The following is a 15047-nucleotide window of genomic DNA, read 5'->3' as shown; positions in this document are numbered from 1 at the left end:
AATCCTGTTTCACTCTAGGCCTAATTGTCAACGTCATTTATCTAATAGATGCTTAAATTTCTCACATGCTTTACATGACAGAGAGAGAGAAAGAGTTAAAATCGGTTTGGCAGAAACATTTTAATCAAAAGCATATTCTGATACAATCTTTCAGACTAATGAACTTCTTTGCGCAAGTGTTGTTCAACACAAAATTACCGTTATCATCTTCATTAACCTTTAAAATAATGATCTGTTAAACTACTATTGCTCATGGACGATTGATCTCTTGCAGCATTAGGGCGCTACAAAAACAGTAAAGTACAGTTTCACCATCTCTATTTGAGATATTTGTACAAATTAGTTTCGTATCAAATTATATTCAGTTTTCAGATCAATCGGTTTAACCTCAAGCATTTGCGTTCAGATGTAGCCAATAAGATTTTCTAAATTGCTTTTTCTCTTATTACGATTAAACAAATCGTCACCTCAGTGCAAAAAGTGGATAACTCCATTGACTTAAAGAAGGACTTATTCACTTTTTGCGCTAAGGTGACGAAATGTGCCTCGTCATAATAGGTTGGACCATTTCAAAATTGCTTTTTTTATACTTTACATTAAGTTTTCTTTCAGGTTTAACTTTACAGTATGTTAACTGAGAACGTTAGAAAATAAGCTTTCATCTTTTAACGTGGTAGTTCACAATTGATCCTGTTAATAAGTTCGGGAGACAGAATATCTATATATTTTAGAATTAGAATCTATCACTTGAGGTAGTTACGAGGACGTGAATGTCCGGCCCGAGGGTAAATTTTAGGCGGTAACAAGATTCTCTTTACAAATAACAGAAAAAAAATGAATAAATAAATGAACTTTTACAGCATTGCATACATGTAGTCTTGAGCTAAAAAGAAATCGTTACCCTGATTAAGTAAATCAACTGTAACTATACTCCTTGATTCTCAATAAGTGACGTTTGTGTGTGTGTGTTCTGGTTTAACGTCTTTTCCAACAATTTTTCAGTCATGTCATATTAACGACGATGTTTACTTGTAACAGTTTAGCACAATGCAATGCCAAACATATATATGTGCTGTCCTCTGAATATCACGCCGACATTTTAATCGGATGAGCACCTAATACCCCACCCGATTCACATCTATATGCACTCACTCAGCACATATCCTCTTAATGCTTAGCGCCAAGCGAGGAAGACTAATTAATGATGTTTAGACATTCTAAAATCATAGTGTGTTGCATCCTGAATATAATATGAAACTGTCGTTTATGTCATTTTCAGGAGATGTGCTTAATCCATAGGATCCATACTGTTCGCTTTCAAAACCTATTGCAATTAGAGAAACTGTTAGCGAACTGTATGGATCCTGACCAGAATGCGTGGATTATATACAACAAAACTTGCAACCGGTTGCCAATAATTATATAGTCCATAGTTGGAAAAAGCATGTAACTACTAATACCGTTATAGTAGTCTGGTTCTCGAAATTTACTGTGTAATAGTGAAGGGGACTGTAATCCAGACCAATGTTACATACATTACACTGTATATGTTATTTTAGTTAAAAAATATCACATAAAATAACGAAAACGCCCGAAAATGCTAGTGAAGATTAATGTCACGAAAATACTTTACGCTTTATGTCCCGTTCGGGACGAAGAGGGTGAAGTTAGATACGAAAATACTTCCAGTAAGACAGTATGTTTTTACTTTTTGTCGCGCCTATTTTCCGCACGAGAAAACAGATAAAGTTAACATGCCTACAGATTAATTTATATCACCATGCATGCGACAGGAGATTATCGATTAGAGGAAATGAAAATACAAACGGGGTAAAATCAATTTGCCGTTCTATTGATATACCCACGAAATCCATAAATTGTCCAAGTTATAGAAAAGTTATGATGAAAATTAATGCTCTACCCAATCGTTGGTGGGCTAATCGATAGCTTGAATCTTGTTGATTAACCAAACCGTGAAAATAATAACCAAAATGGATTAATTCAAGATTACGCTGTTTTGCCGTTGATTGCGTATTCGTTTGTAAATATATTAAAACTGAAAATTTAGGATTTCCATTATTCATCTTTTATTCAAGTTATTTAAGATTAGGACCAGCTTAAATTACAGGCGCTGGCGATAATGAATTAAAAGTACAGATTTAGTAGAAACAAGATTTTACAAGGAGTTTGATAACTTGCTTTAAAGTTTTTAAACATAAATTATTATTTTGAATAGGCGCTTGTAGGTAAATATAATAGCCTGTTTTATGTTCATTTTGGCCTACTGCTTTAATCTTAACAAATCGCGCTGATTGTTAAATCATTTGACAGATCGATTGGAACGATAGAAAAAAAAATAGTCCCTTTTTTTAAATTGACTTTAATTATTTGTATAAGAAGTTTTGCAGGTATCGCTGGGTATCAAAGAAATTGTCTGACACGATAATCAAAAAGTGAATAGATATAAAATCATAATATGTTTGAAATTGGTCGGATATATTAACAAGTGTCAGTGAGTTCAAACAACTTGGAAGTTTTTGAAGAAGTAAGAAATATTGATCTGGCAGGAAACTTCTGAAAAATCGACATCTGTGTTGATTAAAGACTATTATGGGAACTAATTCGGACGCAGACAAATCTTTTATCATCGTCAGATATGGAGGTAAGATTCTGGTATTTGTGATGTTGTTGTTATTATTGTTGTTGACGCTGTTGTTGTTGTAAATGAATACAGTCTCAGATATTGTTTCCTGGAATACACTTACTGCGTGGCTTGCCGGTCATTAGTCAAAGCTATTGCCCGCGGTCCAAAAGACGGTCGGTCAATAGTTTTGACATGTAGCGAGCCATTCAAAAGTGTTTTATTACATGACATCAGAGACATATGTATGTTCATATTTTTCTTCAAGTATTGACTTTTAGAGCTGAACTATAGACCGATCATTTACACAAACTATGGACCTGCGATTTATGAAAGGAGTCATGCGAAGTACTTCATATGAGCTGTGCCATGAAAAAACCAACATAGTGGGTTTGCGACCAGCATGAATCCAGACCAGCCTGCACATCCGTGCAGTCTGGTCAGGATCCATGCTGTTCGCTTTTAAAGCCTACTGCAATTAGAGAAACCATTAGCCAACAGCATGGATCCTGACCAGACTGAGCGGATGCACAGGCTGGTCTGGATCCATGCTGGTCGCAAACCTACTATGTTGGTTTTCCCATGGCACGGCTCATATTATTTTCTGATTTTCTTTTGTATAGTAACTTAAGAAATTAGTATTAAGTATTTAGTAATGTATAAAGCAATTTTCAGCGAATTTGAGATTAGGTTGATGGTGTAATATGTCCTTGCAAGGAGAAATAGTGCAGCAGACACACAATTCTATTATCGGCATTAAAACAAAACCAATCTCAGTATCACATGTTTGTTTATTACCTTCATAGTAATAAGGAAAGGGGTATACATACAGCTCTTTGTTTTATGATTGCTCTCCACTTCGGGAATGCAGTCTTTCTTTCAATTACCTGAATCTCTGTTTAAAATTTTTCTAAAATCTTATTTTCTATTTCTGTATTTTCTTTCTCATACCGTTAAGAAATTGATCTTTTATCGAGTCTAATATACAGATCACAAGTACCTGATAAGATTGGTAATCATAAATCAGAAATATTGGGGCAGAAGTTTATACTTTATACCTTTATACCGCCGTATATATAATTGCGACGGGTAGTCAAAAGTCAAGTGGAAATGAGAAGTACGGCTCTAACAGTTTCAGTAATACGGAAGACAGGTAGAGCTATAAAGAAAAGAAAAAAGAAATAATAGCTCGTTCGGAAAATGATTTACGGAAGCCTATGATGACGTTTGTAAACATTTTTGCGATGTGCATTTGAGCTAAGGTGTGCGCATGAGATACTTAATGAATACTTTATTCTGCTGTTCTTGTTGAGAGCGTTAAATGTAAAAAGCAGGTTTTACATGCACAGAAACACAATAAAAATCCATTCAAACATGACAATCTATTAATGTAACATTTTATTTTGAATCAGATTTATACAAACACTTATCCTACAAATGAATAGACAGATAAATAAATAAGTCATAAATAAACACATAAATGAACCATGCAATCTCCTAAATTACTCAAAATATTTTAAAGGGTTTTATTCTTAACCAAGCTATTTTGCTTTATTATTCTACAGAAAGCGGCCATAAGCAGCTAGTAAGCTAACTTTACAAAATTGCTTTTTGTTCTAATTTCAAATTGTCTTATGCAGCCACGTGCCTTCATCAGCCAGATTATGTCCTCCGTTGGCAGACTGTTTCATACAAATTTGAATGTATCGGCTAATTCGTCAGCCAGATAGTTTCGTGACTGTAACAGTATAACTGATCAAATAACTAAAACGGTTAGGGAATGCATTATGGACATTATCGCACACTACAGGTTCATTTATTAATATTTAACACAGGATAGAGTCAATATGCAAGGGTATCGCATTGTCCTCTTTATAAAGATTAAACATATCTGTTAAATATGATAATGGTTTAACAAATATATAAACAGCTATATACATAATTATAAGTACAACAAATGACGCATTTTTTTGTATCCGCATAACAGAAATAGTGCGTTATTGGGAAAAGTGTATGAAACAGCTAATTAATTCGCTATATCTGTTATTCACTTTTGTATTATTTTCAAAGCGTGAATACAAATATACGGTATTATGTTTAATTATAATGAAACTCACTAATGTACTTATTCGATGGTAAGTTTAAATCAGCTGAGCATAATATGTGTAACTAATGTCAGGAATAAGTGAGTTAACTGGATAAATAAATATAATTTGAGTACATGTATGTTAAAGCTCCGTTTTAACCATACTGCAGTATACGGTTTCTTTAAAAGCAGTTTTGTTATTTCTAAGCAAACCTTATAATGTGCGAAGACAATATAACCAAACTAGATTTCTGGCAAATATAAGTTTGGATAAAACTTTCTTTAACTGTAATTATTATGTATGTTGTTGTTTTTTTTTGTGACATTTCTCTACACATAATTACAATTTTGATATTTAAGGGTTATTAGCTTTGTATCGAGAAATATGCACGAGTTATGCAGCGGAAATATTGCGCGACTTTAGGAAAGAACAAGCTATCTTATGACGAATGCTCGACATCTAATTTCGATCTCATGACATCTCACCTTTTATCTCGAGCGCTACACAGCCTTTTCCGACACGACGTATGATAACGAGCGTTAGACCTGTTACCTCGATTGCACGACATGTACACTCGAGTGCACGACATACTAGCTCAAATGCACGACATCTCATTTTTTCGAGCGCTAATATGAAATAAGTTCATGTCTTAAATATACCGCCGTACGTGAATCATGAAAATTATTTTCCTATTATTTTTAATTTTAGGCATTTTTTTCTTCAAAATCGCGAGCGTAAGGTCAACTCGTTCAATTTTTATTGCTTAAATTTTAAAAATATAGTTTACGTACAAACGCCCTACTAACACCCAATAAATACGCATGCAGGCATACGATTAAAAAACACGCTTGTTTAATATTAACAACCGGTTTCACACATCGACTAGTCTTTTACATGTATAGTAGCAGTCTGCGAACAGCAATAAATCCCAAATCCCTCCACGAAGCAGACGAGAATCAAATTGCGTTCCATCAATCTGTTCACTTATTTGTACACGATGTCTGAAAAACAATGCGACAAGCTAATCTCACTTCAATGGAAGCAGGAAATTTATATGGTAATATTGCATAAATAAGACATTTTTTCTCGCGGAAGTAGTTGGCCATTATTTGTAGACATAAACAAGCTGTTTGCCGACAATTCCCAAACTATTCAAATTAAACAGCAACAAGTCTCTCAGTGAACGAGTTAAGACGTTTGATAAGTGGTGAGAGGCGATGGGAAATCAAAAATTGATTCCTATAATTACACTTGAAGCCCTTGTACTGAAAGAACAGTAATTGTGTAATGCCAGGAGAATTGATTTCTTGTTATACGAAGATTCTAACGGAAGCAAGATAAGATAACAAAAGAAAGTACATGTAATGATAAAATAATGAGAGAAAATCACCACGAAAAAATGTCTCTTATACCGTGTTCAGACTACGTTTTTAATCCTACATTAACTTGGGTTTATTTTTTAAACTCGACTGCGTCCACACTATATGTGGTGTAAAACGTGAATTTTGTAAAGGTCAAGTGGTTTCTGTAATGTAGCATTAAAACTACCTCGGGAGGTGGTTTTAATACTACATTAAAAAGTAATGCTACATTATTTTACAAATGTGAACGCAAATGTGGGTTATAACTGGTTTTACAATCCCAAATCCACAGATCTTACCTTTTGGAGGAAGAATACCATGTGTTTCTCTTTTGTATCAAACAAATGATGCTGTGGCTGGCAAAAGTAATTGAACTGTGGTTGAAACAAAATCATTAAATTGCGATATGGAGTCATGCTGACGCTCAAAATGGACAATAGATGGAATGAACAGAAATTCTTAGATGAACACAGAAGTTTAAATATTGATGACCCCTTCTTGTTTCTGTTAGCCACAATTCTTTGTAACCTTTTTTGCTTATTGCAAGATATTTGTTAACATCCAACATTGCATGTATATATTTAAACCACATTTCTTTGCCTAGTGTGGATGCAAACTAGATTAAATTTTGATGGGGTTTGAATGTCAAATACCAATTATAGCCAATTAGTGCCTAATAAAAATAAAACCGTTCTGCTAGTGTGAACACGGTATTACTGGCAAAATAGGAATTCTAACATGCCGTTACTTTGGAATGTCAACTTTAAAGGAAACAATGTATGTACATGTGTCAAGGCCATATACAAACAAACTTTGATGCGAACTGTAGCAGAAGTTCTAATAATGTTTATTATAATCCGCACTCAATGCCTTTTCATGCATAAAACGTAATTTTCTATAATAACTCATATGTCGAATCATATGGGTGGATATGATATGTTAAAAAACTCAAAGGTTAAGTTAGATTTTGCTTCATCTTTAATTCTCTATGTTTGAGACGACCTGATTCAGAAACATACTGAAGGCTACAAAATCTCAGTCTTGCCGAGGTCTTGTAAGTACAGAGGTGCCAATGTAGACCAAAAGGCACAAAAATATAACATCAGAAATTATTTTTTACATATATATTTTAGTCCAGCTAAAGGTAGTCTTAAAATATGAGCCATGCCATGAGAAAACCAACATAGTGAGTTTGCGACCAGCATGGATCCAGACCAGCCTGCGCATCCGCGCAACTGGTCAGGATCCATGCTGGTCGCTAACAGTTTCTCCAATTCCAATAGGCTTTAAAAGCGAACAGCATGGATCCTGACCAGACTGCGCGGATGCGCAGGCTGGTCTGGATCCATGCTGGTCGCAAACCCACTATGTTGGTCTTCTCATGGCACGGCCCAATTATTTTGTTCATCACCTTATTTTCCTGATGCAGGTAATGAAACCCCTTATGTTATAATTTTCACCTCGGCGTAGTATTTTATATAACCTTTGCTCTTATTGCAGATAATGATCGAGGAATCGATATTTTTATCCCAGATGTTCTAGTTACACAACGATGTAGTATTGTATGTGTCTTTTGTTATTATTACGGACAATGAGGAAGCAATTTGATGTAGTGATTTTTGTGGCCTTTTTTCTTTTTACAGATAATGAGGAAGCAATATTTAATCCCTGGTGTTCTAGTTACACGTTAATGGAGTGGATACGGAAGAAATGTAACTGTGATGATGACAGTAAGTAAGTTGCAGACTATATACAAATAAAGGAACTTTTTCTTTGATATAAAATTCAGACACTTCAGATCCACATTCGTATACTTTCTAGATAATCACTCAGTCAGAGAACTATTATTCACGAGACATCCATACATATGCTTTGAAAAATAGAAAAGAAAAAGTGGTGTTGAATATCATGCAGTAAAATACAAGTCAACTGAAGTCGGGTTCCTTCATATTGCCACATTTCAGAATCCATTCCGCATAATAAACATCCTTCTTTCGAGGTGGCCGCATAACGGACATAGTTGACAGCGTTCTTTCTCTGTAGAACTATTTTCCCTCTTTTGCTGGTCACATGACAGATCTAAACTTGACATTAAGGCACGTTTTAGACAGAACTGCAACGCCATTTTATATCAAAGTCATAGGCATCCGTGGCCGATTAGTTATGTTGCTAGTTGCTGGCTTTACTGTCAAACTTGCTTGAAGACCCCGTCTATTGAGAGGCCACTTGCAATAAGAGACCACTTTTCTCCATTTGTTTTTGAGTTGTTACAGAATTAACTTAAGAGACCACTTTTTGACATTCCCTGAGATGGTCTGTTTATGCACTACCTTTACATTAATGATTATTTTTGCCCATACAAATCAAATACTTTGGTTTTGTCGGATAGACAGCCGATTCGCTTTAGTCACAGCAGTACTTGATTATGTGCTCTGACAAAGTCCTCAAGTTTGACCGTGTGGTGTATTATATACGCAAGTCAGCTTACTTAGGAATAAAAAAAAACACAGCCGTTAGCTGTATATTCAAAATCAATGTAGATCTATGTACAGTTGCATATTAAAGAATCATATTAAAGAATCTAATTTGATTAGCAATACACTCCAATATTTTGAAGCTTCTGGTGACGTCAGACAAATAAGAGCAATGTCTATAAGCATTTGAACACAATTTAGTTTTGCGTAAAGTATAGTGCATACGCATGATGCGTTACAGTAAGACCATCTTCCTGACCAAGATTTAAAGTAATGTTACAATTGTTTGTATTTCAGTTGTAATAGATCTGGTAGACATGGACGGTCAGGTTACAAACCTGTCTGGAAGGGCAAAAGAATACGCAACTGAAATTGTTACAGCTAGAGGCATTTATATACTTATTCGGGTTGAAAGTAAGTTCTAGATGAACATGTTAGTGTTTAATCATATTTTATTGCATATCTTCATTACATACATAATATACACATATCTAATACAAACGTTTGAAAACAGCAAATAAGTTGGACATTTAAATCACACAAGTATTATAAGAAGCCCTTCCTACCAGAAGAACATGTTGTATATGATAGAATTGTTTAATTGTATAAATTTCAATGTAATGTGCATGAAATGCACGAATTCATGTTGACGAAAAAGCCATGATTCTGGACAAAAACCACGAAATGTCATCCCATGGAATTTAATGATTTCACAATAGTAGTGACCGGTGATAACGCTCGGCATTTTCCGTGCGATTACGTAATCTCCGTATCCTACTCCGGCAATCTTCGGCCAATAATATAGCTTAAACTAAAACACAGTTTTCAATACCTGCCGGGAAATGCCGAAATTGTTTACGAAGAAAACATTATCAAACGGCTATCGCCGACCTGCCATTACAGGTCAACCACCTTAAGAGGCAAACCAGAATTCCGGGGCTCGAATTCCGGTCCAGGAACTGGAAATTTCTGAGATGCTCTTTAATGTCTCCCATACACCGGGCACGTTAAATAAACAGGCTGTCTATTCGCAAATAGCTAGACAGGCCTATACCTAAAAAGGATTTATCTCTATCAGTTATTGGGGCTTTTCCTCACTCTGTCCCTCTGGTCTGTACTAGTAGTGGATGAATTTGCCATATGTAAAGCCCCTTTGAACGTGTTTATCATGAAAAGGGCGCTATATTAATCTGGAATAATAATTCTTTTGATTAAGCTACCCAGTTTAATGCAAACATTTTAGTCCGAGTTTGATAGATACCAAAACTGTGCCTTGGACTTATTATTTATATATACTTTTCAATGACACCAAACTATTAAAATTACATTAAATATAAAAACCTATTACTATATTTGTTTCTGGTAATCTGTTATAAGCGGTTTATTTGCTTAAAATCAAAAAGTTAATAATCTTTGTTTACATTTGACAGATCTATATTGAAGCTAGGTGAGATCCGTTTTGCCCTTCTACCTTCTTAATTAAAAGTAAATTTGGGCGATATGTTTAACTTTTGATTTAAATACACACTTCAAATTATTCTAATTACGTTTTAAAGTTGCTTCTTAGATTAATAATCTTACTTACACTTTCTAAAAAGATTTTTTTTTTCAAAATCATGGTCGAAAATACTGGCATTGGAATTTTGTCACCTGGCACTACTGTTCCTTAAAGTGGTGTACTTAATACGTAAAATTATATAAACTAAAATATCTGAGATAATTTCACAAGAAACAATAAAGTGCAGTATACTAGTACTTTTAGAATGAAAAGAAAGAACATTGTGCTTAAAATCTCAATTAAAATTATAATTTGAAATATCATCCGAAATGTTAAAATATCTATGTATGTCAAGAAGTGTACCTTTAAAACGGTAACACTGCTATATTATCACCGGAAGAGTGTGTTTAAAACTGCACCTTCAAGCTTGTACGTATATTTTCCAAAGTGTCATCAGCAATAAAGAAAACATGTAATATTCGAGTCAAATCCAGCATCAATTAAAATCTAATTCATATATTATATAAAAAGTGTTTGCAAAGCATACTTTTAAGATTCTTTCTGATATGACTGATACAGCGCATCATTCCAGATACTTCAAAAGGATGTTATGGAAAAAATATACAAAGCATATCAGTTGGTTGTAAATCCCCCAAGTCACTTAACATAGGACGGTTGTTTTAGTTTTGAGATTAATTATAAATCTTTTATGTTTCGTTAGCATAAAGGCATGAATGTAGAGATTCTGTAAGATTTTGATATTTCACTATTCGACTTATATGGGACAGTTTCCTTTCAAATCAGTCATAAAAGTTAATTATGTAATCAATAAACATCGTCTTAACTCAAAAGTTTCTACTACTAACCCTAGAGACTTTAGAACGATGTATTTAGTTACTATTTCATCAATAAAAACAATGTTCATATTTCGAAATAAACACGTTACATAATTAGTTATCAGGAATCACTTTATTATTGTATAAAATATTATTTATCTTTCAGGGCTTCCCGACAATGGACAGTTTCATTATACTGCACTTCTAAATAACCTGGAGGAAAGCAATCCAGAATTAATGGGTAGGTGGCATGTACGGTACCATTAAAAATCTACAGCTATTGGGTAAATTTGATCAATCATGATTTTCTTCAAAAAAATATGGAAAAATAACAAAGGAAAAATAAAAGAATCTTTTGATATATGGCACAAGTAAATAAATCTGATATTACGACACCATTCAACATATTCAGTAAATCTGATTTAAAACATGCAGAATATTTAGTGTAGTAGTTGACAGAATACAAACCAGAACAAATGATAGAGCGAAGAAAAGACAAATTGACATAATGAATATCTTTGTACACGACTATTAAGAAATTATTAAGCTTAGCATGAGAACATATTTCATTGAAACTTGATATATAACATACAATCGAGCTTCTGTTAATTTCTTCGTTAGACCCCACATTCGGTATAATGAAATTCATACAAAGAGTTTGACGTATACGTGAATGAATTGCATTACAGAACATTCACAAGAGATTTTTCTTTTCTTTATAACCACATTTACCAAGTTTAAATCAGTTATTTCTTTTAAATTGCATCGTTAAAAATCTAGTTTTCAATCACTTGTTGTTTATTTAGATTCAGCGAGTCTTTATCCCACATATCCATCCTTTTCATGCTGAATAGTTTTGTTGCTTTTCTATTGCACTACGGTGTACGTTCTGACCATTCTGGAACATGGGGACCATTTGACCAACTACTCAACGACAAATGTCTAATAAGGCTATATAGTTTAAAATTTATTGACTGTTTCTCTTCCAAAATACCTAATGTTTTACAGCTAAAATTGCTGTGAAAAAAAGAACGACCTTTTTGTCTTTCCAATTACCTGTTGAAGCATGATTAATATACACGTTAAAACGTGACCAATCCACTCAGAATGTCAAAATGACGAGAAAATTACTTTTTTTTCTATATGTGAGCGTTTCATTGGATTATGAAGACCATTTAATTTGTATAACAGAATGCCCAAATTGGTGCTTAGGGGCATGAGGGTTAATCTGTATACAATGTGATATAATTCCATTTAAGTTTATGCCAGGGGATGTGAGGGAATTTGCACATTTCATTACAATAGACTTAACTAAATCCAGTCTACTATTATTTCAGTCGGTTACTTATTATGCTTCTAAAGGATATTCTTGTATATTTTATTTCTTCGATTAATATTTTCAGTAAAACTCAACAGTTTGTCACGTCCAACTACTCGAGCAAGAAATGTCAAACAAAAAGGAGGCAAGAAAACCCAGCCGCCAAAACTACGTCAAGAATCAGCAAAGAAACATAAGTGATAAGGCGGACGAATGTCATTTCATTATTGCAAACGTTGAGACTCAAACAAAATGTCATGTTTATTATTTCATCACCTTAATGGGGATTTAAAACGTTTCATGATGCCATTGTCTTTCATCTCTATGCCAAAAACATTTTCACATATTCTGACAATAGTTTCCTTATCACCCACAACTTCAAGAATATTTTCATGAATATCAATTTGAATTTATCTGATATTTCACGTGGCATTGAAATACGAATAATCTGGACTTTGTGTGTATATACATGTTGTATATTGATATTTGAATCAACTTTACGAACCTTTAACCTGCTGGCGGCAACTGATCTTGCCTTTGCGACCAGTGCAGACCAAGATCAGCCTGCACAGTGCAGGCTGATCATGGTCTACATTGTTTGCTATTCAGTTAGTAAATTTTCAGTGATAACCCCTTTGAATTGTAAATGGTATTTGCCCAAATTGAATGATGGACCAGTCAATTTTAGAAATTTAGCAGGCTAAAGGTTAAAAGCATGTTGCTGGATGTAATGATTTATAATATATTTTTTGCAATTCAAACGGTTTTACATATTAGATCAAGTTCAGTATAATATATATTATATATAATTATATTATACATGTATAAAGGACTAAAGTTGTATAATTCTATTGAAAAGAGTCCATTTTCAGTCTGTCATAGTTTACACGATTCATGTATTATGCAAATTCATAAGTTGTGTTTGATGCCAAATTTGACATCCAAAGTTTCTGTGATCATTTTTACGTGGCGGGCCATAGGATATACATGTATGTCAAATACAAAAAGAAATAGTCAGTTTTAAGAAGAAATGATATGAATGTTATTCTGATCTACCTATGAAATAGTTTATTGTTAATAAAAAATAAAAACAATTCTTTATTTGTTTTCCTTCCACATCAATGCTATTTCCTAGGATTATTATTAACAGATTGAAGATCCCGGTTGCGATTTTAATTTAGATGAGAAGCCAATGCCTTTCTAAAATAATGATCTCGTTTTCCGAGCTGTAATACAGAACAAAGCGAGGATTTCTGATTATCAGCTTTACAATGCTGATGCATCTCTGCGTATTTGATTGCAGAAATTCGGACAGATAACTCGACAGTATACTAGCCCAGTTTACTAACAAAAATGTGTTCAAGATAGGTCTTCTATTTCTTTATCAAATATTCTGACTCTGGAATGACAAAGCAACATTAGACATAAATGCAAACAACAAGCAAATTGTTACCACGCCTACTTAAAGACTGACTCGTGATCTTTTAAACCTAAAGAAACCATCAGCAACTCTTGAATTCTGAATTGTCTTTCTATCGCTTAGGAAAATTTACTACATGTAAATTGTAAAGTCCAGATCGAGTTCTGAATTTAATATATCAAAAGGTGGCAAATTAGAATAGCAACCTTTCGTTTGCCGAGGAAACGGCAATTTTGTTAATAAAAAAGAAAAGAAAACCTGATTCAAAATGCGGCGCAGTTGCTTGTCTAAACTTGTAGACAGACGGACGATTCGTTTGTTTATTTCCGCTGTGAACTATACATAACTGTCTTACTTGACATGATCTGTCGACTTAGAAAAGTCAAGAGATATTTATCACCGCAGACATACTACAAGTTGAAGAAATTAATGTAAATGAAAACTACAGTTACGACAGCTCTGTGTAAGGGATAGAAAACAACTAACAGACATTTAACTATCGAAGGATACTATGGTCTAGTGGACATGGCTCCGGCTTGGAAAACGGAAAGTCAAAAGTTCAAATCCCACAGAGAGTTGTTCCGCTATTGCCGGTTAGTGAACCTCTAGCTATTAAATAAAGAATGGTTTAATTTGCCTAACTGATGCCTGACATTACAAGAGAGAATTTGGCAAGTAAATATGTTCAAGGCAAAGGTGTCTCATACGTGTAAATATTTACATTCGCCCTATTCTTCCCTATTGAAAATTTTCACGTTCATTTTGTATGGACAGCCGAAAGAGGGACGCCAAAGTTACAAGGCAACTTAGTGACAACCGACCGCTGTTTTGAGTGTGTCCGCGTACAGCCAGGGAGAACATTCCTTAGATGACGTTGCAGTTGTTTCGTGTGGCGAACAGAATGTCCGGGAAGCTGATTTTAATGTTAAATGCAACAGAATGTGTGCAATTTATAATACAACCTTCTTTACAAAAAGAAAGGAAATATAATGTAAATGTAAAAAAAAAAATAATGTTTCGGAGTATATGCAAAATGAACGCGATTCATGGATTTGTCGATCCTATTCCATTGTCCATTATGCATGAACTCTGAAAAAATAGTTCATTTCTTAAATGACTGGCCATCTCGTAAGGGATGATACTTTGATAAAAGAAATACTGTCAACTCTGTTCACGTTGTATTCATTTGTTTTCAGTTGTACCGGAGATAGCAGATAATTAGTCGCCTTAATTTCAATGTTTTAATCTGTGTTTAAAATGAGCTCGTTATTGTTATCTCGGAAAGCCAATTAACCATAAAACAATCATTCAAACAAGGAACAAGAGATAAAACGCTTCCTCCCTTGTTAGAGGATAACACGTTTATTTCCGTTAAAAAACAATTAACCGAATGTAATCACTCGTGGCATCCG

At 34.0% G+C, this 15047-nt stretch overlaps 1 protein-coding gene across 4 annotated transcripts; it reads left to right on the top strand.

Moving 5' to 3' along the window:
- Nucleotides 1–1887: 1887 nt before the first annotated feature.
- Nucleotides 1888–13300, top strand: LOC123534902 (uncharacterized protein CXorf65 homolog). 4 transcript variants are annotated; one of them, XM_045317366.2, is made up of 6 exons: nucleotides 1888–2041; nucleotides 2409–2662; nucleotides 7733–7819; nucleotides 8861–8977; nucleotides 11064–11138; nucleotides 12301–13300. In XM_045317366.2, exons 2-6 carry the CDS (start codon nucleotides 2611–2613, stop codon nucleotides 12414–12416), a joined length of 447 nt encoding a protein of 148 aa, XP_045173301.1. In that variant the 5' UTR covers nucleotides 1888–2041; nucleotides 2409–2610; the 3' UTR covers nucleotides 12417–13300. The 4 variants fall into 4 exon arrangements, with proteins under 4 accessions (XP_045173301.1, XP_045173302.1, XP_045173303.1 ...); XM_045317367.2 differs by having other exon boundaries at nucleotides 1890–2246; XM_045317368.2 differs by having other exon boundaries at nucleotides 1894–2041; nucleotides 2401–2662.
- The last annotated feature ends 1747 nt before the right edge of the window (nucleotides 13301–15047 follow it).

The sequence above is a fragment of the Mercenaria mercenaria genome, chromosome 12, assembly GCF_021730395.1.
Source record: "Mercenaria mercenaria strain notata chromosome 12, MADL_Memer_1, whole genome shotgun sequence".
In the NCBI taxonomy this organism is placed as follows: domain Eukaryota; kingdom Metazoa; phylum Mollusca; class Bivalvia; order Venerida; family Veneridae; genus Mercenaria; species Mercenaria mercenaria.
This window is presented reverse-complemented; position numbering and strand designations above follow the sequence as displayed.

Bases quoted from the DNA above. Each gene is read 5' to 3' on its own strand.
- LOC123534902 (XM_045317366.2), top strand. From the start codon at position 2,611: ATGGGAACTAATTCGGACGCAGACAAATCTTTTATCATCGTCAGATAT. The intron at 2,663-7,732 runs GTAAGATTCTGG...TTCTTTTTACAG, and splicing joins TATCATCGTCAGATATGGAG to ATAATGAGGAAGCAATATTT. The intron at 8,978-11,063 runs GTAAGTTCTAGA...TTTATCTTTCAG, and splicing joins TATACTTATTCGGGTTGAAA to GGCTTCCCGACAATGGACAG.